General features: G+C 66.8%; 2 protein-coding genes and 1 long non-coding RNA gene across 5 annotated transcripts; 2 read left to right on the top strand and 1 right to left on the bottom strand.

Annotated features, from left to right (window-relative positions):
• Positions 1-434: 434 nt before the first annotated feature.
• Positions 435-14065, top strand: TAF1C (TATA-box binding protein associated factor, RNA polymerase I subunit C). Of its 2 annotated transcripts, XM_050943567.1 has the most exons (14): positions 435-576; positions 1149-1242; positions 1602-1711; positions 3243-3338; positions 3870-3940; positions 4986-5236; positions 5655-5780; positions 6041-6158; positions 6625-6696; positions 7713-7848; positions 7975-8103; positions 10351-10528; positions 11723-11860; positions 12714-14065. In XM_050943567.1, exons 1-14 carry the CDS (start codon positions 445-447, stop codon positions 13952-13954), a joined length of 2892 nt encoding a protein of 963 aa, XP_050799524.1. In that variant the 5' UTR covers positions 435-444; the 3' UTR covers positions 13955-14065. The 2 variants fall into 2 exon arrangements, with proteins under 2 accessions (XP_050799524.1, XP_050799525.1); XM_050943568.1 differs by lacking the exon at positions 11723-11860.
• A 1368-nt stretch (positions 14066-15433) lies between these two features.
• LOC127046567 (uncharacterized) lies at positions 15434-16892 on the bottom strand. The gene is made up of 2 exons (XR_007773125.1): positions 16740-16892; positions 15434-15599 (listed from the first exon to the last, which is right to left on the bottom strand). It is a non-coding gene; the product is annotated as an uncharacterized LOC127046567 (long non-coding RNA).
• An 11-nt stretch (positions 16893-16903) lies between these two features.
• HINT2 (histidine triad nucleotide binding protein 2) lies at positions 16904-21647 on the top strand. 2 transcript variants are annotated; one of them, XM_050943731.1, is made up of 5 exons: positions 16904-16965; positions 18208-18363; positions 19951-20055; positions 20476-20548; positions 21471-21647. In XM_050943731.1, exons 1-5 carry the CDS (start codon positions 16912-16914, stop codon positions 21560-21562), a joined length of 480 nt encoding a protein of 159 aa, XP_050799688.1. In that variant the 5' UTR covers positions 16904-16911; the 3' UTR covers positions 21563-21647. The 2 variants fall into 2 exon arrangements, with proteins under 2 accessions (XP_050799688.1, XP_050799689.1); XM_050943732.1 differs by lacking the exon at positions 16904-16965 and adding an exon at positions 17306-17371.
• The last annotated feature ends 257 nt before the right edge of the window (positions 21648-21904 follow it).

The following is a 21904-nucleotide window of genomic DNA, read 5'->3' as shown; positions in this document are numbered from 1 at the left end:
AGTCGCTGGGGTCCCAAGTTCCCTCTCCGCTCCCTCGTTAAACCAGTACCACCCAGGGAAACTGAGTCGCACCCCCTCGGCCTGGGAGCCAGTGAAAACAACAAGACCCCCCCCCGGCTATGGGGCCAGGCTGCCCCAGGTGCCCAGGCTGCTGGGGCAGGGCGGGGCGGGGTGGGCACCGGGCGGGGTCCCCAGCAGAGCTGCGCCCCGGGACCCCCTGACTCCCCCGCCCTCCTGTGACCCGGGGGCGGGGCTGCGCCGAGGCCCCGCCCAGCTCGTGCCGCGGGCTGCGGGCGGAGTCTCCCCCAGGCCGCCAGGGGGCGCGATGGCTGGTCCCTGCCGGCGCCGCTCTATGGTCCCCGCCGGGCGCTGATTGGTGGATCCGGGGGCGGGGCTCTGTGGCGCCCCGCCCCATCCGCTCCCCGGCGGGGTCGGGCCCCGCCCATGGAGTTCCCGGGGAGCCTGTTTCCCGCCTTCTGCAGCGCCGGGCCCCCCCGCGACCTGCCCGGCCCCGCCCCCGCCCCGCTCGCGGGCTGGGGGGGCTGCGGCGCGGTGCTGGGGCCCGGCGCGGGCCAGGTGCGCGGGGGGGCCGGGGAGTGAGGGGCACCGGCCGGGCTGGGGGGGCTGCGGGTCGGGAGTGAGGGGCACCGGCCGGGCTGGGGGGGCTGCGGGTCGGGAGTGAGGGGCACCGGCCGGGCTGGGGGGGCTGCGGGTCGGGAGTGAGGGGCACCGGCCGGGCTGGGGGGGCTGCGGGTCGGGAGTGAGGGGCACCGGCCGGGCTGGGGGGGCTGCGGGTCGGGAGTGAGGGGCACCGGCCGGGCTGGGGGGGCTGCGGGTCGGGAGTGAGGGGCACCGGCCGGGCTGGGGGGGCTGCGGGTCGGGAGTGAGGGGCACCGGCCGGGCTGGGGGGGCTGCGGGTCGGGAGTGAGGGGCACCGGCCGGGCTGGGGGGGCTGCGGGTCGGGAGTGAGGGGCACCGGCCGGGCTGGGGGGGCTGCGGGTCGGGAGTGAGGGGCACCGGCAGGGCTGGGGGAGATCCCAGCTGTGGGTCGGTGTGGAGCTGCCTTGGCCAGGCTGTGGAGGGGGAGGTCGGGGTGCATCGTGCAGGCGGGGGGGGCTGTATTAACTTCTCTATGTTGTGCTCGTCAGCCCCAGGAGAGGTTTATTCCACTTCGCGGGAAGAAGGGCGAGAGCTGGGCCCCTGCCGAGGCGTGTGCGGTGCCGTTCCTGCCCCCCAATGCGAGTGAGAGCCCCCCCGGCCAGGGCCTGCGTGGAGGGGGGGTTGGGAGCCCTACCAGGGAGGGGCCCGCCTGGCCCCAAGCCTGGTACCACGGGAGCCATTTGTTAATTGGTGTCTGTGTGGGGTGGGTGCGGACCTGTGTCATGAATTTGCCCTGGGGCCCCTGATCTCTTCCTCCTCGTAACCCCCGGGGGCTGGCAGAGCTGCTGGTGCATGGGCAGGGGTGGGGTAGCACTGCCCCCACCCCACCCATGGGGGGCGTATGCCTGGCCCTCCCCCTCCCCCTCCCACGCCAGGTTGGGATGTGATGTCTTCCCTCGCCCGCTGTGGTAACTACCTGGCCCTGCCCGTCTCTCACGCAGGCAGCCGTGTCCCTACACTGACGCCCCACGACATCCTCTACGTGGGGCAGATTCAAAGGAAGCACCAGGCCGGCAAGACTGTGGGGGCTGCGCTGGACTTCACGGGGCAGGTAATCCCGCAGGCGGCAGTGTGCTGAGGGGTCTCCCTGCCGTCCCTGCTCCCTGGCAGGCGGGGTCCCCGTGGGCCCACCCAGCAGCTCCTGACAGACCCTGCCTGACGAGTGGGCTCCAGGGGTGCGGGACTGGGGTGGGGAGCAGCCCCGGGGGGTGTGATCCAAGGCACCTCTCACCACAGAGAGGGCATCTGGGAGCTCCCCATGGGCCGGGGGGAGAGCGAGAAGTGGTGGTTCCTCAGGCCCTTCCCCACCACAGCCCAGTGGCTGGACCCCGAGGAATCCATGGCAGGGCCCAGGCTCCAGCTCTGCCCAGCCGGGCGCTCCAGGGAGCTGCCTGTCGGTGACGGCTCCGCAGAGCCTGTGCTGAGCCCCAGCTTGTTAACAGGCTCTAGGAGGATCCCTTCTGTGGGCCAGAGCCCCACGGGGGCCGCTCTTCCTCCAGGGTCGAGACAGAGCCCCTGGGCTCCAGCCTCCTGCTCCACCCCTGGAGCTCTGCCCGTGAGTCCCAGTGAGCCAGACTCCAGGTGAGACGTGTCCCCGGCGCAGGGACTGATGCCCCCAGCTGGTGCCCAGCCCTTCCAGCTGAGCAGGGTTGTCAGGCGCCTGGAGCCTGGCCCTGGAGGTTTGTGGGGCAGCCCAGGGAAGCAAAGGTGAAGAGAGCTCAGTCTGGCCTCCCCCCGCCAGCTGTTGTAGGATCTCCGTCCGTCTGTCCCGGGTGAGAGCTGTGTGTCTCCACCGGCCCTGGCACCGTCCCCCGTTGCTCTCCCGCCCGGGCTTTGGGGAAAACCGCCCTCTCCTGAGTGATTGGTTTCCAGGTGTGACGGTCCTGGCCCTGGCGCTCCCCTGTCTGATCCTCCAGTGAGACGCCCCCACGGCCTCTGCTGTGCCTGGGAGCCCCTTTAACTGCTCTGTGCCCTCTGGGGAGCAACCGCCTGGCAGGCACAGGGTTCAGACAAGTGTCATGTGGGCCTAGCATGCATTGCTCCACAGACTGGCCCCATTGCACGCTGGGCCCGGTCCTCTCTGTGCAGCACGTCCCTAGTGGGGCTGGTTTGGGAGGTTCCCCGTCCCCATTGACCTTGGTTCTCTGGTGTCCAAGCCTCCCGGCTGTTTCCGTAGTGCCCCCCTCTGGCTGTCGTAGATGCCAAGGCCAGAGGGGTCGCTGGGGCCAGCTAGGCTGAGCCCTGCCCCCCAGGAATCAGCAGCTCCACTCGTGCTCAGCTGCGAGGAAACCAGCCCCTCTGGATGTGTAACTGGCTGGCGGTGGAGAATCCCCCAGCCCGTCACTCGCTCTGCTTAATCTCCTCGTCATTCGATGCTGATACCCTATCGCCAGGCTATGCTTGTCTGGCTTCAGCTCCCAGCCCCCAGGTCGGGTCAGCCATGCTCTGCCCAGCTCCGTACCCACGTGCTGCAGCGCCCAGGGACAGGGCCAAAGTCCCGCGGGGAGCTGGCTGAGCTGGGCATGAAACGTGGTCCCCCCAGGCCAAGCGTGTCACACTGACCCTGCCTCTCTCCCCGGCAGCTGGCTCGTTTCTTCCTGGATCACCCTGAGGAGGCCTTCGGCGCCATGGGGCGGCTTCTTCAGGAGAACTTCTACCTGGGGGAGGCGCGGCTGCGGGTGAGCGTCCCTCACCGGGGCTCCTCTGTGCCTGACCCGGAGACAGGATGGGGCAGCACCCACCGCGCTGCGTCTGCTGCGTGGGGAGCTGCTGCGACTCCCAGACCCTGCCCCCAGCTGTGGGAATAACCCCTTCTCCCGCATGCACTCAGGGGACCCACTGCGCTGTGCACCGTGCAGACGCAGAACAAGGGCGCTGCCCCTCCACTGCCCCTGGGCTCACACTCACAGATGAGCCCAGGAGTCAGTGGGGCAGTACGGTCAGCACAGCGGGCAGGTCTCCTGCTGGCATGTATGCACTGTGCCCTCCCCGTGTGCCCTCTGCCCGCCCCAGCAGGCCCACCTTCCCTGCCCCACCTCGTGTGCCCTCTGCCTGCCCCAGCACCCTCGTTCCCCTCCCTCACCTTGTTTGCCCTCCACCCATCCCGTGCTCTCATTCCTTTTCCCCCATCGCGTGTGCCCCCCAATGCCCTGGTACCCCTCCCCTAGCGCGTGTGCCCTGACCTCGGCCTGTGCCCTCCCTCCCTGCAGAGCAAAGCACGGGAAAACACCATCTCGGTGAAGACCCTGGTCCAGGAGCTTGGCCGGAGGGAGGGCAGGCGGTGAGTGGTGCCCAGGCACTGCAATTTCCCCTCTGTTCAGGGTGCCGTGGGCACAGCTGGTGGACAAGGGGTGCAGAGCCGGGCTCAGCCTCCAGGCACCGTGTGCCTTGGGCTTGGACAGCACTGACCCTGTGTGCCAGCGTCCCCGGCCAGCACAGCTCTGAATGGTGCTCCCCGGGCTCCTGCATGGCCCAGGGCGGCTGGGGAGACCCCACAGAAAGGCTGTAGTGTGGGGGTAGCTGGGGAGAGGCCAGGGGCTGTTCCCAGGGCCTAGACATCCCCTGCCTCTGGTGCCCAGCCCCAGTGGGGGCGGTTTGTCTGTTACACAGTGTGGGCGGGGGGGGCTGCGGGCTGGGCCCAGCAGTCAGGGGATAGCATCAGTTTGTGGCACTGGGGAGGAGCTGTTCGGGGGCCCCTCCCTGCACGTCTGTCCTGGGCAGCAGCCTCCCTGCTGCCCGGCTGGCTGAGGGCTGGCTGGGCTGAGCTGTCCCCGATGCCCGGCTGGCTAGGGGCTGGGGAGGGGCAGGGCTGAGCTGTCCCCGATGCCAGGCTGGCTGGGGGCTGGGGAGGGGCATGGCTGAGCTGTCCTCGATGCCAGGCTTGCTGGGGCCTGGGGAGGGGCAGGACTGAGCTGTCCTCGATGCCAGGCTGGCTGGGGGCTAGGGAGGGGCAGGGCAGAGCTGTCCCCGATGCCAGGCTTGCTGGGGGCTGGGGAGGGGCAGGGCTGAGCTGTCCCCGATGCCAGGCTGGCTGAGGAGGGGCAGGGCTGAGCTGTCCCCGATGCCCGGCTGGCTGGGGGCTGAGGAGGGGCAGGGCTGAGCTGTCCCCGATGCCTGGCTGGCTGGGGGCTGAGGAGGGGCAGGGCTGAGCTGTCCCCGATGCCAGGCTGGCTGGGGGCTGAGGAGGGGCAGGGCTGAGCTGTCCCCGATGCCCGGCTGGCTGGGGGCTGAGGAGGGGCAGGGCTGAGCTGTCCCCGATGCCAGGCTGGCTGGGGGGTGAGGAGGGGCAGGGCTGAGCTGTCCCCGATGCCCGGCTGTCCCCGCAGTCACTGCCCCCAGCTCCAGCCCAGCCCGCGGCTGCGCCGGTTCTCCTGCCTGTCCCGGGACTGGCTGTTCGAGGTGCCGCTGGGCCTGCTGGCCGAGTGCATCCATGAGGAGCTGGCGCTGCAGTGTGCGAAGCTGCTGTTCGACGACGCCCCGACTGGGGGAGCACTGGCCTGGCTCCCCACTGAGGACGTGGCTCCTGCCCTCAGAGGCTGCTTGGTCTACCCAGGAGGGGAGGCCATGAATCTCCTCTGTATCCTTCTGCAGACAGGCTGGGCTGGCGGTGCTGGTGCAGGGCACTGCTGAGCGTGGCCCCAGCCTGGGGGGGTGGCTGGGGGAGGCAGAGCTCATTGCTGGGGGCATCAGGTCCCTGTTGCACCCCTGGGGATGGGGGGTTTGATGCCCAGGACCTGGCTGCTCTGTCACTGGGGATGGGATGGGCACGGCTCGGCTCCATTGCTGGGGCCTCTGGGGAGGCGGGGAGGCTGGGGGCTGGCACTCGGGGCTCGCTGGGCTGGAGGGGCTGACTGTTGTCTCCGGGCTGGGGGCTGGGCTGGGAGGTTTGCCGGGCCGGGGACTGGCTGGCTGTTGTCCCCGGGCTGGGGCTGACCCTCTGGCATGGGGCCAGCCATGGCCCTTCAGGCGATGCGTGGCCCTTGACATGGTGCCAGGTTTCCAGGAGGTGGCTCTGGAGCAGGTGGCCGGTTGCCTGCAGCCCCGCGCCCACGGCCGCCCGGCACAGTTCGAGCTCAGTGGCCGGGTCCGCCAGGTGGCTGCCACGCGGGTGGCTGGGGAAGGTGAGTGGGCCCCCGGGGAGGTGCCAGGCTCTGCTCCTGGCTCTGGCACTGGCTGCGTGTGGTCCTGGAGAGCTGCCTGCTCCCTGGAGGAGGGCTGAGACCCTCGGTGCACGGGGCAGGGAACAGCCTCCCGTGGGGGGCGGGCTGAGGCGCTAGGCCCACCTGCCCCTGTCCTGGGGCCCCCCTGCCCTGTGGGGCCGGCCCTGGTCAGCAGCCATTGCCCTCAGGGCTTACTGCGGCGTCTCCTCCCCCACGTGCAGCCCTCGTCGGCGTTCGCTCGGATTATCACTGTGGTGCCTGGCGGCTCCAGACCGACGCCGCCCCTGTCCCTCTCCAAGTCATTCGCACCGACGCGCCCGCCTCCTGTCTCACCGTCAGGTACGTGCCTGGGCTGGCCCGGCTGGAGGAGCCGCGGGCCTAGGGGAGCTGGGGGCAACACTCCCTGTGGGCCCCGGACTGGGGTGCCCCTCGCCCCCCCTCCCCCTGCCCTGGGCGGGAGCTGGCCCTGGGAATGCAGAAGTCTGTCCCGTTGCTTCTGCGGTGCAGGGGAAGAAAGGGGCCCGTCTGCCTTCCTCGGCCGTGCCAGGTCAGCCACTCCGCGCCCAAGGCTGGTGCTCGGTTCCCCCCGCCGCCCAGAGCTCCCTGCCCTGGTCCAGGCTGGGCTCAGGGAGCACCAGTGCGCGTGACTCACGGCCGTGTACCGCGGGTGTGCTGCGCTGTCGGTCCGTCCCTCCCACCACGGGCCTGACACAGCAATGAGCCTTTAAACCGGGTTTGCTGGACCCGTCCGTCCTGTGCCCGAGGGGAGGTCTGCCCTGCGCTGACTCTCTGCCCTTCCCTGCAGCCCCCACCTCCCCGGGGAGCTGTCGGTCTGCACCCTCAGCGGGGCCCTGTACCTCTGGAACGTCGAGACTGGGTAAGGGGGGCCAAGGGCTGGAGCCTGGGAAGGGGGGCCACCTGGGAATCCAAGAGCTTGCATGGGTGAGGGTGGGTGCTCCTGGGTGGGGGGTGGTGTGGCTTTTCCTAACCACTATGAAGCCTGGTGCGTATCCCCCTCCCACTGCAAACAGCCAGGGACCGGCCCAGGGAGGGGGCATCATGCCCATCATCGTCCCCCGCCCAGGTGAGGTGCTGATCACTCTGCCCAGTGTCCTGTCCTGTCCTCCCCTTCCCCACACGCCAGCCCAGACAGTGACCCCTGAATCCTGTGCATCGCACCCCCCTGTCACCGAGTCCCCAGGCGATGCTCTGGAACTGCTCCCCACAAAGCCAGGCAGGACTTTGGGGAGCCTCCTCTCCCTTGGAGCAGACTTGTTCAGGGCAAGAAGCTCACACGGCTTCACCTCCTGGGTCTCTCCTTGGAGCATTCAGCATCCTCTGCCCCTCTGTGCGCTTCCCACAGCGAGCCTGCCCCAGCGAGGTCCTGGGGAAGCCACAGGGTCCTGCCCCCCCACTTCGCAGTCAGACGTGACTCTCAGCCAGCCAGTAAAACAGAGGTTTATTCGATGACAGGAACAGGGTCTAAAACAGAGCTTGTAGGTACAGAGAACCGGACCCCTCGGCCAGGTCCATTCTGGGGTCCTGCGAGCCAGACAACCCCGTCTGCCCTCACTTCCCGTCCCCAGCCAGCTCCCAACTGAAACTCCCCTCAGCCCCTCCCGGCTCCTCCCCCAGCCTTTGTGTCCAGAGGTGTCACCTGGCCTCCAACCGCCCTCCTGGATTCTCAGGTTACCTGCTCAGGTATCTTCCCTTCCCCAGGCAGCCCATCCCAGCACAGCTCCCCTGCCACCTTCCCAGGTCAATACTCCCCACTCAGCATTCACCGAACACAGCACGAACATGCCCACTTTGGCACCCCCCCCCCCTTGGGCTGGCCCAGCGGTGATCTCCCCACCCCCAGTGCTGGCCCACTGGAGATTCCTGTGTCCCCAGGCTGCAGCGACTGCGCCAGGACCCCGAGACGGCGTTCTTCCGAGAGGCGTCACCGTGGCGCTGGAGTGAGTTCACCTCCCACCCACGGGTGCTGAGCTGCGCTGACCGCACTGGCCTGCAGTGCTTCGACGTGCGGGTGAGGCTGCCTGGGTGCAGCTAGCGGGGAGGGCAGGACGGGCATGTGGGGAGGGAACTGGGGCTCACGGGGGGTAGGGGGTCTCCCTCACTTGGCGCTCACATGCCCTCGTCTTTTCCGCTCCAGGCTCCCACCAGTTGCCAGTTTGATCTGTTCAAGGTGGGCGGAGAAGCCGAGTGCCAGAGAGGAGAGCGAGTGATGCTACCCATGTACCTGGGCAGGGCCCACCCCTACCAGCACCTCGTCGCCACGCAGGTGAGTGCCCGGGCAGCTGGGTGGGCGACGCTCCAGCCCCTCAGCGCTGGCGGGAGGCGGGGCAGCCAGGCTGACCCTGCGGAGCCCGGGCCAACCTGTGGCTTGGTGGAGGGGAGGGGAGCAGCCCGGAAGCTCTCTGGGACGTTCTCACTGACATACCCTCCCTCCCCCTGCCCCTGGGACGCTCTCACTAACCCCCCCTCCAGTGCCTTGCCCCCCCCTCCCCCCCCCGGTTACAGGCAGGGGAGGGGAGCAGCCCTGGGGCTTTCTGGGACACTCTCACTAACCCCGCCCCTCCGGTGCCCTGCCCTGCCCCCCCCGGTTACAGGCAGGGGAGGGAAGCAGCCCGGGGGCTCTCTGGGATGTTCTCACTGACATACCCCTCCCTCCCCCTGCCCCCGGTGCCCTGCCCCCCCTACCCCCCCATTACAGGCAGGGGAGGGGAGCAGCCTGGGGGCTCTCTGGGACGCTCTCACTCACCCCCCCCCTCCGGTGCCCTGCCCCCCCCGGTTACAGGCAGGGGAGGGGAGCAGCCCTGGGGCTTTCTGGGACACTCTCACTAACCCCGCCCCTCCGGTGCCCTGCCCTGCCCCCCCCCCCGGTTACAGGCAGGGGAGGGAAGCAGTCCGGGGGCTCTCTGGGATGTTCTCACTGACATACCCCTCCCTTCCCCTGCCCCCGGTACCCTGCCCTCCCTCCCCCCCACCCCCCCCTTACAGGCAGGGATGGGGAGCAGCCCGGGGGCTGTGACGATGCGGTTCTGGCGGGACCCAACTGAGAGTGCCAATTCAGGACCAATTGCTCAAACAGGGCAGTTACAGCCCAAGGCTGGGTTTTTTCCACCTCTAAGGCAAACCAAACCAGCCAGACACACATGACTTCGGTCTCACCCCACTGGCTAACCACAAGTCACACAAGCAATTTCCTTAGACACACCAGTCTCCCAGTGTCCCCACCAGTGCCACCCGTCCTGGGGATGAATGGTTATGAAAACCAACACCCCAGTAAAAGAAAAAGGTTCTCGATCCCAAACGACCAAGCCCCAGACCCAGGTCAATATACACATCAGATCTTACCCACAAATCACGCTGTTGCCAATCCTTTAGAATCTAAAATCTAAAGGTTTATTCATAAAGGGAAAAAGATAGAGATGAGAGCTAGAATTGGTTAAATGGAATCAATTCCATACAGTAATGGCAAAGTTCTTAGTTCAGGCTTGTAGCAGAGATGGAATAAACTGCAGGTTCAAATCAAGTCTCTGGAGAACATCCCCAGCTGGGATGGGTCATTCAGTCCTTTGTTCAGAGCCTCAGTTTGTAGCAAAGTCCCTCCAGAGGTAAGAAGCAGGATTGAAGACAAAATGGAGATGAGGCCTTTGCCTTATATAGGCTTTTCCAGGTGTAAGAACACTCCTTTGTTCCTGCTGTGGAAAGTTACAGCAAAATGGAGTTTGCAGTCACATGGGCCAGTTTCTGCACACCCTGCTGAGTCACAGGGCGTAACTGCCTTCTCTCGATGGGACAATTGTGTAGGTGATGGTCCTTAATGGGCCATCAAGCAGGCTAAACAGAGCTGACACCAACTTGTCTGGGATCTTTCCCAGTAACACAACACAAGTTTGCAATACAGACAGCATACAGCCAATATTCATAATTCAACTACCAAAATGCTACAGACATACAGACAGCATAATCATAACCAGTAATCCGTAACCTGGTCTTAGACACCTTATATGACCCCCTTTACCTAGGATTTGGTGCCACTGCAGGACCTTGGTTGCAACCCATGTTCTATATGGTCCCAGTTTATATCAATAACGTCACAGGGGCTCTCTGGGATGCTCTCACTAACCCCCCCCCCCGGTGCCTTTCCCCCCCGGTTACAGGCAGGGGAGGGAAGCAGCCGGGGGCTCTCTGGGATGTTCTCACTGACATACCCCTCCCTTCCCCTGCCCCCAGTGCTCTGCCCTCCCTCCCCCCCACCCCCCCCATTACAGCAGCGGAGGGGAGCAGCCTGGGGGCTTTCTGGGATGCTCTCACTAACCCCCTCCCTCCGGTGCCCTGCCCCCCAGTTACAGGCAGGGGAGGGGAGCAGCCCAGGGGCTCTCTGAGATGCTCTCACTAACCCCCCCCCCTCCGGTGCCCTGCCCCCCCCCCCCCCCCCCGGGTTACAGGCAGGGGAGGGGAGCAGCCCGGGGGCTCTCTGAGACGCTCTCACTAACCCCCCCCTCCGGTGCCCTGCCCCCAGTTTTCGGTGTACGTGCTGGACGAGCGCTTCCCCCTGGTGCCGATGCTGCGCTGGGAGCACATGCTGGAGGCCCCGCCCGTCTTTGCCCATCTCGCCCCGGGCCGGTCTCAGGAGTCGAGCCACAAGGTGCTGCTGGGCGCCCACCGCACGCAGGAGCTGCTGCTGCTGCAGTACACGGGTGAGCGGGGGCATGGGAGTGGGGGGGCAGGTGCTGCAGTACATGGGGGACATGGGGACTGCTGCAGTACACGGGTGAGTGGGGGCGGGAGGCATGGGGGGCTGCTGCAGTACATGGGTGAGCGGGGGCATGAGGATGGGAGGGCAGGTGCTGCAGTACATGGGGGACATGGGGACTGCTGCAGTACACGGGTGAGTGGGGGCGGAAGGCATGGGGGGCTGCTGCAGTACATGGGTGAGCGGGGGCATGAGGATGGGAGGGCAGGTGCTGCAGTGCATGGGGGACATGGGGGGATTGCTGCAGTACACGGGCGAGCGGGGGCGGAGGGCATAGGGGGCTGCTGCAGTGCATGGGTGAGTGGGGGCATGAGGCGGGGGGGCAGGTGCTACAGTACCTGGCGGGGGCGGAGGGATGCGGGGCTGCTGCAGTGCATGGGTGAGTGGGGGCGGGGGCATGGGGGTGGGGGGGGGCATGTGCTGCAATACATGAGGGGGCGGGGGGCTGAGAGCTGCTCATGCTGCAGTCCCTGGCTGGGGGGTGGGGCTGTTTCCGGCAGGGAGGGGGATGGGGGATGGTATAGGGCAGAGATCACCAAACTGGGGTGTGCTCCCTAGGGGGTCACAGAGGAACGCTCAGGAGGGCTCAGCAAGCCCAGGCCAGCCCCCGTGGGTGGAGGTGGGAAGGAACGCCACCCAGCCCCACCCCCTGCTGCAGCCCCAGCCTTGGCCCCCTTACCCCTGTCTACAGCCCCCCACCCTGGGAACCCAGCCCCATTCCTGGCTCCGGCAGGGGGGAGGGTGTGCCCCTGAAAAGTTTGGGGACCTCTAGTGTAGAGGGGTCTCTGGCGTGTGTGCACATGTCAGCATGGGGGTTCCCCGGAGCCGGGGTGCCCCTCCCTCAGCCACACAGGGCTCTGTCTAGGGGCTGAGTTACAGGTGGGGGGGGCTGGGGCTGGGGCTGTGGGGTCAGAGCTGGTGGGGCAGTGTGAGGGGGGCTGCGGAAAGGGGCTGGGGCTCTGGGGTCAGAGCTGGTGGGGCAGTGCGAGGGGGGCTGGGGAGGTCTGTGCTGGGGGGGGCAGTGCGGGGGAGCTGGGAGGGCAGAACTATGGGAGGGTTGGGGGGGTCCAAGCTTTGAGGGGGCAGCTGAGGGAAGCAGAGCTCCTGCACAGCTTTTCACACTCCCCCTCTCGCCCAGGTGGCAGCCATTCAGCCTGCCAGCTGACAGGGCCCCCCCGGCGGCTCCATCCCATCTCCCAGGGTCTGCAGCACCTTTCCCCGCAGGTGACCCCCTGGCAGGGCCTGCTGCGCCAGAGGCTGGCCGCGCCCGCAGCTGGTAGGTGGCTGGGAGTAGGGTGGGGGTGGCCTGGCATGGAACCCCCCTGTCACGGAGTGTGGGGGAGTCAGGGCCCTGCACCCCCACTTCCTCTGATTCACCGTGACTCTCAGCCAGCCAGTAAAGCAGAAGGTTTATTTAGATGCCAGGAACACAGTCCCAGACAGGTCTTGCCAGTACAGACCACAGGACCCCCTTTAGTTAGGTCCATCTGGGGCCCCAGCGAGGCCACAGCCCCGTTGGGAAGCCGAAGCCCCGTCAGGGCCCCTCTCCATTTCCCAGCCAGCTCCAAACTGAAACTCCCTCCAGCCTCTCACTCAGCCTCCCGCCGGCTCCTCCCCCAGCCTTTGTCCAGTGTCCAGGGCAGAGGTGTCACCTGGCCTCCAACCCCCCTCCTGGTTCTCAGGTTACATGCTCAGGTATCCTCCCTTCCCCACGGCAGACAGTCCCAACTCCCCTGCCCCCTTCCCAGGCTAATATTCCCCACTCAGCACGAACATTCCCACTTTCACACCCCCATGTCCCAGCAGTCCCAGGCCCCCATTGCTGGGGTGCAGCCAAAGGGAGGGGCCCTGGCTCTGACCTCCCTGTGCCTCTGACAGCGGGCTCCAGACAGCTTGGAGGGGCGGGACAGGGATCTCCCCTTGCTCCTGGGGTGGGGCTGTGTGTGTGGGCCCCGTGGGGGTCTCCCCAGCTGTCTGTGTGGGGCTGCGTGGGCTGAGGGGGGGTCTCTCCAGTTCTGTGTGTGGGGCTGCCTGGGCCTGAGAGGGTCTTTCCTAGCTCTGTGTGGGGCCCAGGAAGGGGTCTGTCCCCAGTCACTGCACTCAGCCCCCTCACCTCTGTTTCCCCCCAGGCGTAACGGCCGCCCCCGCCGAGCAGGAGCCACTGGAGCCCTTGCTGGTTTTCCAGCTCTCTGAGGCCGGGGACCTGTTCTACCAAACCCTGGTGCCTGAGCCACCGGCAGAGAGCGAGTCGTCGGAAGCCCCCACCTCGCCCCCATCCCTGGCAGTTCCTGCTGCGGCCGACCAGCCCTCGCCCACTTGGGGCGCCTCCCTGGGCTCGGGCAGTGAGGAGAGCGGCCGCCTGCCAGGGCCTGTCTCCGAGGGCAGCGCCCATGCTGGGCAGGCAGCAGCCCCAGAGGAAGCCGTGCCCAGCGTGGGCCGGGCAGCTGCTGCCCCCTACGGCTGCTGGCTGACAGCTCTCATCAGGGCCTGGAGCCGGCGGCCGGAGCAGAGCCAGCCCCAGCGCCCCCCCGCCATCGGCCATCAGCGCCTCTTCACCCATGGGGAGCTGAGCCAGCCGGCCGGGGCCAGCCCCCTGTACCGCCAGGCCTGCCAGCTGCTGCGCCGCGCCATGCGGGAGCGGGCCTGCCTGGCACCCTGGGCCCTGGGGCTGCCTCCCACCCCCCTGGCCATGCCCCACCCCGTGGAGCCCAGGGCCTGGCCCGACGACCTGAGCAAGCGGCTGACGGAGTCGTGGGCGGGCGGCTGGGGCGAGTGGTGGGAGGAGAAGCTGGGCGTGACCAGGGCCCACAAGCTGCACGCGCTGAGGGACCGGAGACGACGCCTGAAGCAGGCGCGGAGCCGCCGCAGCCTGTTTGGCAGCTTCACCTCCTCTGTCACCTACCAGTCTGACCTCAGTGACTTCTCCGCCTGCAGCCAGCCCCCCAGCGAGCCCCTGGGCCAGGCCTGCGAGGGGCTGCAACCCCCGGCCCCTGTGTGCCGCCAGGACCTTTCCCCACCAAGGGCGGGAAGGGGGCACCGGCCCCCAGCCCCTGGGCAGGACTGGCCGGCCTCCCCGCTGGCCAGCAGCTCCCAGCGCAGCGGGCAGGAGGCCTGGGGCAGCCAGGACACAGAGGACTCTTCCCAGCTGCTCTCGTCCCAGACCCTGAGCTCGCGGGGCATCCCCAAGGAGCGCAGGAAAACCCTGCGGGACTACCTGGCCATCTTCACCCAGCCCTGCCCGGAGCCACCAGCCGAGCTGCCTGCGAGCCAGGTCTCCAGCCTGGGCAGCCAATGCTGGGGCCCCTCCTCCCAGAGCCAGCGCTCCGCAGGGTCGCAGCCCCCCCGCAAACGGCCCCGCATGGGCTTCTGAGAGCCGCTGCGGGGACGTTGTCTGGATGGGCGGTGTCTGTGCAGCCATGGCCTGGCCCCTGGCCCTGGGGCTGTTGGCCGGTGCAGGTAATGCAATAAACGGAAAGGCAGCGCCTGGGCATTGTCTGTGCCGTGGGGATGGACTCGCCGGCTGGGGTTTTCTGGAGCAGGCCTGACCACCAGCAAGTGGCAGCAGGTTCGTGGGGCCCAGGGGCTGTCGGCTGCTGCAGTTTCTCAGGCACCAGGCAGGGTGGGTGGAATGCCGGCATTGCTGCCTGCTCCTGCCCTGTGCAGGGGTGAGTGGCAAGCTGAGCTCGGCCCATGTCCGGTTCCCCGCCAGGCTCCCTGCTCCGACCAGCTAGCCCCACACTGCAGCTGGCAACAAGGAGAGAGAGCCAGAGCCAAGCTGCTGCATGACTCCCCCACTGCCTCTGCAGGGCTCGTCTGGGGCAGGGCTTGCCACCGCTGCCAGGGGAGCTGGGCACGGGCAGTATGGGGTGCAGAGGGCTGTCCTGCTGTGCAGGCATGGAGAGCCCAGGCCTGTGGGTGTAGCTGGGACAGGGTGTTGGCACACACTTCACCAAGGGGAGCCGTGAAATGCCTGTATCCTGAATGCTGCTCCCACTAGCCCTCTAGGGTCACGGGAGCAGTGGGGGCTCCCAGCCCTTTCCACAGGGCTGGGGGACTGACCCTGGGGGCACGGGAAAACCAGCAATGAGCTTGCTTCTGAGTAACATGCAGTATGTACGTGCCCTGCGGACCTCTCTGCCACTGGATCTCCCATCATGTACATTCAGCCTGCCTCAGTGGCTGTGGGAAAGGCCCCGTGGGGCAGGATATTCCAGAATTGCCCCTTTGGGGGGTTTTCTGCCCCTTTCTCTGCAGCAGGAGCAGCAGCGAGTCCTGGCTCCCGTCAGATCAAGCTGTATGGGCTGCTGGGCTGAGGCTTTTCTGTGACAGATACTAGAGAGAGATGGGCTCTGGCCCCCATCTACTGGGCCGGGAAGGGATTGGGGGCTTTGTCCTAGCCCCCTCCCACTCTGTGGGGCCCCCAGTGCAATGGACACATACTGGAGCTCCCCCACCCTTCTCATCTCCACTGTCCCTCGGGCGAGCAAGCTGTGCCGAGTGCCAGCTCTGCCGGGCAGGACCTGCCCCCCAGCCCCCTCTGACAAGCAGAGAGCCCAGGAGGCCTGGCCGGAGCTTGGTGTGCTCCACGGCCAGCTCCACGGGCCCCCCAGGGGCAAGGGAAGGCGGCGGGAAGGCAGCAGGGCTGTGCACAGAGGCGCCTTGGGGGCTAGGCGAGAGGTCTGTCAAAGCATGAGTGGTGCAGACACAGTGACTAGGGATGGGATATTTTCCCCCTTCTAACACGCCCTGGGGTCACCCCAGCAAAGGACCAGGCAGCGAATTTCAGACACACAAGGGAGCGTTTCCTCCTCCAACACCATCCAGCCTGTGGAACTGGGTTCAAAACTCACCGAATGTTCCTGCAGGCCAGGTGCCTCAATGGCTATTAGCCAGGATGTCCGGGATGCAGCCCCCTGCTCCGGGTCTCCCTAGGCCTCTGGCTGCCGGACGCTGAGACTGGATGACAGAGGAGGATCACTCGAAATTGCCCTGGTCTGTTCCTTCCCTCTGGGGCACTTGGCACCTGTTGGCAGACAGGATGGGGCGGGGGGAGTGCACAATCGGTGCTGTGGAAGTGAGCCGAATGGGGAAAGTCTTTCCACTTATTTTCATTCTGGGAAGTATTTTGGGGGGATATGTCCTGGCAGTGCCAGGGCTGCACCTGTACCCGAGGTCTGGATGCGGGGCTGTCGCAATCTGCAGCTGCTGGGTGCTGGTTTCCCAGCTCTGCCCGCTGTTGGTGTTCCTTGGCGCCTGGAGACGGGAGCTGTTCCTGGGGGCTGCAACGAGGAAGAAGCTGCCCTGGCCACGTGCCCCCCACATGGAGAGGCGGTGGTGGGCTCAGGAAATTCTGTGATGTTCATTGTGGGGGAAATACTGGCAGTGCACATGCCCCCGGCCCCCTCCATGTTCAGTCCAGAGGGGCTGGGCCCTCCCTGGCTTTCCATAGCGCTGCAGGCCGCTCAGGCTTCCGGACATGGCCCCACCAGCATCTGCTGTTGCCCCAGGGTGCCCCTGCCTCCTACGTGTCCCGCTCTGGCCCCACCCTGCCAGTGTGAGTGCTGCCACCCCTGGGACTGGCCCAGGGAGCTGCTGGGTGCCCTGCCAGAGCCGCCCCAGCACCCAGGGCTGTGTGGTGGGGTGCACAACCACGGGTGGAGGCATGACAAACATGACCCCCATGTGCCGTGGTGATTCACTCCCTGGGGCACACACCCAGTGGGTCAGACCCAAAGGTCTGCGGCACACGGGGCTGCCCACCTCCTGCAAGCCACCCTCCAGCCCACGAGCCCCAGGGAGATGTGTAAACACGGCCCCGAAACCTTCAGTTTGACAGGGAATGGCCACCAGCCCGAGCCTGCATGTGTGTGCACAAACAGCCCTGCACCAGTGTGTGCGCACAGGGATGTGTGCACGTGCATCTGTGCACCATGTACACATACACGCACACACCAATGTGTGCACACACACGCACCAAAGTGTGCATATATACTGTACACACAGAGTCTATAAGGAGCCACAGGGCTTTTTGTCGCTTTTTACAGTTCCAGGCTAACGTGGCTACCCCTCTGATACTTGACACACACACACACAGACACCAAGGTGTGCACGTGCTGTACACACACACACACCCCAGGCACCGTGTGTACACGTACCATACACACACACACACACATGTGTATGTCCCCGCTGCCTCCATGGGAAGGATGGCACCGGCACCAGCTGGGAAACTGAGGCACGGCTCTGGCCCCTCCCCACGCCCCGGGTCCGGAAGGCGGACACGGGCCCTTTAAGGGGCGGGGAGTGAGCCCCGCGGACGGGCTCAGCATGGCGGTTGCGGCGCTGCGCGGGGCTCGGGGCTTGGCCCGGTGCTGGGGGCAGGTAGCGCGCGAGACCCGGACTCCTGGGTCCCTTCCCGGCTGCGGGGTAGATGAGGGGGAGGGGCTAGGAGCCGGACTCCTGGGTCCTATGTCGGCTGCGGGGTAGAGGGCTGGGAGCCGGACTCCTGGGTCCTATCCCGGCTGCGGGGTAGGGGGGGGGAGAGGCTGGGAGCCGGACTCCTGGGTCCTATCCCTGTTGCGGGGTAGAGGGGCTGCGAGCCGGACTCCTGGGTCCTATCCCGGCTGCGGGTTAGAGGGGGGGAGGGGCTGGGAGCCGGACTCATGGGTCCTATCCCGGCTGCGGGTTAGAGGGGCTGGGAGCCGGACTCCTGGGTCCTATCCAGGCTGCGGGGTAGATGTGGGGGTCGGCTAGGAGCGGGACTCCTGGGTCCTATCCCGGCTGCAGGGTAGAGGGGGGGTGGGGCTGGGAGCTGGACTCCTGGGTCCTATCCCCGGTGGGGTGGGGGGCCTTGGAGCCTGGTGCCTGGGGCATTGGCCTCGCGCCCGCAGCCCTGCACCTCATGGTGACCGTGGGGGCAGCGAGCCGGTGAGGGCACCGCTCCGGACCCACGGCTCCCGGGCAGGGCAGCGCTCCGGTGGCTCGGCTCCGGCACTGCCATGTGGCCGCTCTCCGCAGCGAGGGATGGGGGTTCTCCAGCCGTGTTGTGACCCCCTGCGAGGGGCAGCAGGTCGCTGGGTGCAGGAGCTCTTCCCCCGCCAGGCTGCGTCTGCGTGGGGATCGGGTACCCGAGGGCAGGGCTCAGCCCCCAGCGATGGCCCTGGCCCCTGCCCGCTCCCCCCGGCTGTGTCACGCTGGGGGGCTGCTGCTCGCCACTCCCCCAGCTCTGGCACAGCAGTGCCTGCAGCTCTTAGCCCCGCCGGGCCTGCCTGGGGCAGCTGGCGAGCGCTAGTGTGGCACAGCCCCTTGGCTCTCCCGCGGCCCGTTAGGCTTGGCCTGGGCAGGACGTGCCCTCGGCTCCGTGCCGCTCGCTGAGCAGGGCCCCGCCGTGGCCCCACCCTGGTCACGGCTCAGTACGGAGCAGCCTGCGGCCCAGATCATGGGGATTGTGCTGCTGGCTTCAGCCTCCTCTTGCTAGCTGTGGGGTGGCCCGAGCAGGGTGGGAGGCAGGGGTCTGGGCCCTCCACAGCTGTGTCTGTGGGGCTGCGCTGTTCCCAGGGTGAGGGTGTGCAGGGCAGGGGGTACAGCTGGCAGTGCCCCTTAGCTGATGCCTCTCTTCCCCAGAGATGCTACGTGGCTGCTGGGGGGCAGGATGGGGAGGTGCAGAAGGCTCAGCGAGCAGCCAAGGCCAGTGAGGAGCCAGGCCAGCGGCCCCCAACCATCTTCAGCAAGATCATTGACCGCACCATGCGGGCCGACATCCTCTACGAAGATGACAAGGTGACCCCCTCCGCCTCATTCAGGGACATCCTGTGCTGCCCTGCAGCCAGGCCTGCCCATCACTGTGCAGGGGCCACGCTGCTGCCTGCCCTGGGCACACCCTGCTGAGGCCTTGCCCGCTTGGCTCCCAGCATGGTGGGTGGGACTGGGGGGAGGATGCCATGGCCTGGGGCTGGGAGATCAGCTCCCTTGGGCCCAGAAGACCAGGTCCTGGGGTGAGGCAGGGGCAGGCCCAGATCTCTGCCATAGAATCACAGAATATCAGGGTTGGGAAGGGACCTCAGGAGGTGTCTAGTCCAACCCCCTGCTCAAAGCAGGACCAATTCCCAACTAAATCATCCCAGCCAGGGCTTTGTCAGGCTGAGCCTTAAAAACCTCTAAGGAAGGAGATTCCATCACCTCCCTAGGGAACCCATTCCAGTGCTTCACCACCCTCCTAGTGAAAAAGTTTTTCGTAATATCCAACCTAAACCTCCCCCGCTGCAACTTGAGACCATTGCTCCTTGTTCTGTCATCTGCCACCACTGAGAACAGCCGAGCTCCATCCTCTTTGGACCCCCCTTCAGGTAGCTGAAAGCAGCTATCAAATCCCGCCTCACTCTTCTCTTCCGCAGACTAAACAATCCCAGTTCCCTCAGCCTCTCCTCATAAGCCATGTGCTCCAGCCCCCTAATCATTTTTGTTGCCCTCCGCTGGACTCTCTCCAATTTATCCACATCCTTCTTGTAGTGGGGGGCCTAAAACTGGACACAGTACTCCAGATGAGGCCTCACTAATGTTGAATAGAGGGGAATGATCAGGTCCCTCGATCTGCTGGCAATGCCCCTACTCAGACAGCCCCAAATGCCGTTATCCTTCTTGGCACCAAGGGCACCCTGGCGACTCATATCCAGCTTCTTGTCCACTGTAACCCCTAGGTCCTTTTCTGCAGAACTGCTTCCTAGCCACTCGGTCCCTAGTCTGTAGCAGTGAATGGGATTCTTCTGTCCTAAGTGCAGGACTCTGCACTTGTCCTTGTTGAACCTCATCAGGTTTCTTTTGGCCCAATGTTCTAATTTCTCTAGGTCCTTCTGTATGCACAGGGGGCTCTGAGTCCGCCCTGCTCCTGGGGCAGCACCCGCCAGCCCCTTCACCCCTCAGCCCCTGGCCAGGGCAGGGGGACTCCAGTTGGGCCCCCCCCTTTGCTGGGAACAGGCTGCCAGAGGTAGGAGAAGTCAGCCTGGCTGGGCTGGGTGATGGCCGAGGGGTGAGTGCCCCCCTGCCTCCCAGAGGGCCCCCCCCCGAGCTCCCTGGCCCAGCCCCCTTGCTTCCCTGCAGCCCTGGGTTTAGCTTCCCAGTGTGGAGGGCAAATGCTCTGACACTTGGCATGGACCCCAACCCCGTGGGGTGTGGAGCAGGGCTGGGGGTGATGTGACCCCTGGAGGGGGAGGGGGAGGACTGTGACCTGCAGGGAGTGTGTCAGTGGCCCCGTGGGGGAAGGGTCGGGGGGCAGTGACCCTGCAGTCCCAGCCCTGGCTAAGCTGGCGCTTGCCCCCCCAGTGCATGGTGAGTACCCTGGCAGCAGTGCTCACGGTGCTCTCCCCGCAGTGCCTTGCCTTCCGGGACGTGGCCCCGCAGGCCCCCGTGCATTTCCTGGTGATCCCCAAGCGCCCCATCCCCAGGCTGAGCTGCGTGGCCGTGGGGGACGCAGAGGTGAGCAGAGCGACTGGACAGGGCCCCTTCCCCAAGGTGCCTCTGTCCCACTGGGAGGCTGGGGTGGGGCAGGGAGCGCAGCCCAGGGAGCAGCGAGGGTCATGGGGAGCCGAAGGGCTGGGCATAGGAAGGGGGCTGGACAGCCCCATGTGCTGGCTGGAGGGGGTGCTGGCACCAGAACCACGGGGCGGGGAGTGTTGGCTCCAGCCCCGGTACGGACTGGCTGTGACCTTGGGGGGGCACCCTCCCTCCTGAGCCCAGCTGACCCTGCCTGGCTGTCCCCCTGGGGCTGGGTGCGAAGGTGGGTGCTCTGGGGAAGGTTCAGGGCTGCGGCACTCTAGGTCGCTGGGGAGGGGTTCTGGGGGTGCTGCCTGGGGTGCCCATTCCACCCCCCCAACCTGCCCCTCTGCTCACACCCAGCTGCTGGGGCACCTGCTGCTAGTGGCCAGTCAGACGGCAAAGGTGGAAGGGCTGGTGGATGGCTACCGAGTGGGTGAGTTGCTGGGACCCCCTGGGCTGGGGAGCGCCCGGCTGCCTGCCCTGCCCTGCCCTGCCCTGCCCTGGGGTTTCCCTGGCGCTCATCAGCGTTGCCCGCTGCCAGCCCAGCTGTGACCCTGCCCCAGACGTGTGTGAGCCACTGGTGCCCTCCAGCACTTCCCTGCATCCCTGCCCTGGAGCGTCGTCTCCTCATGGCGCTCATGGGCTGGGGCCCTGTCTGTGACCCCCCCATGGCCCTGTGGCTTCAGCATGTGTTGTACCCCCCACCGCTGCCCTAGCACCCCGCTCTGGGTAGAGGGGGCCGGCCTGCCCGCAGGGGGCTGGCCCCACCCTCTTGCCCAGCCCATCAGGGGTCAACCTCGTCCGCCTGCCATGCCACACCTGTAGGCGGACGGCCTTGCCCCACTTCACCCATAGCAGGCTGGGCCCCACCCTCTCGCCATGCCACGCCTGCAGGGGACGAGCCCCCACCCCACTCACCTCGCCCCACCCACTGGCCCCCATGCTCACGCCATGCCACGCCTGCAGGGGGCTGGCCCCGCCCCCTCGCCCAGCCCATAGGGGGCCAAACCCGCCCCACTTTCCCCAACCCACCCATAGCAGGCCAGGCTCCACCCTCTTGCCATGCCACTCCTGCAGGGGACCAGCCCCTGCCCCACTCACCCCGCCCCACCCACTGGTCCCCATGCTCACGCCATGCCACACCTGCAGGGGGATGGCCCTGCCTCACTTGCCCCAGCCCACCTGGCTCAACTTGCCTGCAGGGGCTGGCCCCACCCTCTCATGCCACCCCACTCGCCCTGCCCACAGGGGGGGCCAGCCCCACCCCACATGCCCTGCCCACACGGGGGCCAGCCCCACCCCACTTGCCCTGCCTGCAGGGCCTGGCACACTCACCCCGTGTCTCTGTCTTTCAGTGATCAACGATGGGAAGCAGGGGGCTCAGTCCGTCTACCATCTGCACTTGCACGTGCTGGGCGGGCGTCAGATGGGCTGGCCCCCGGGCTGAGCTGCAGCTGGAGAAACGGGAGCAGCGGACGCAGCGCCAGCCCCACTGGGCAAACCCGTTCCTCAATTAAAGTGCTGTCAGAGGGCCCATGTGATCACTGGCCTGTCTGTCCCGGTGCCCGTCCCCCGGCTGTCTGGGGCTCACACTGGGCAGGGGGGTCGGCCTCCCACTTGGCAGGAAGAGGCTGTGCTGGGGGAGGGGAGCACACGATGCCCAGGGCAGAAGAGGGAGGGGAGGGGAGGAGGTAGCATGTGATGTCCAGGCCAGGGAGAGGACAGGAGGGACCATGCGATGCCTGGGGTTGGGGGAGTATGTGATGCTCAGGCCAGAGGTGAAGGGGGG

The sequence above is a fragment of the Gopherus flavomarginatus genome, chromosome 3, assembly GCF_025201925.1.
Source record: "Gopherus flavomarginatus isolate rGopFla2 chromosome 3, rGopFla2.mat.asm, whole genome shotgun sequence".
NCBI lineage: Eukaryota > Metazoa > Chordata > Testudines > Testudinidae > Gopherus > Gopherus flavomarginatus.
The sequence above is the reverse complement of the archived record's forward strand: the minus strand, read 5'-3'. Positions and strand labels throughout refer to the sequence as shown.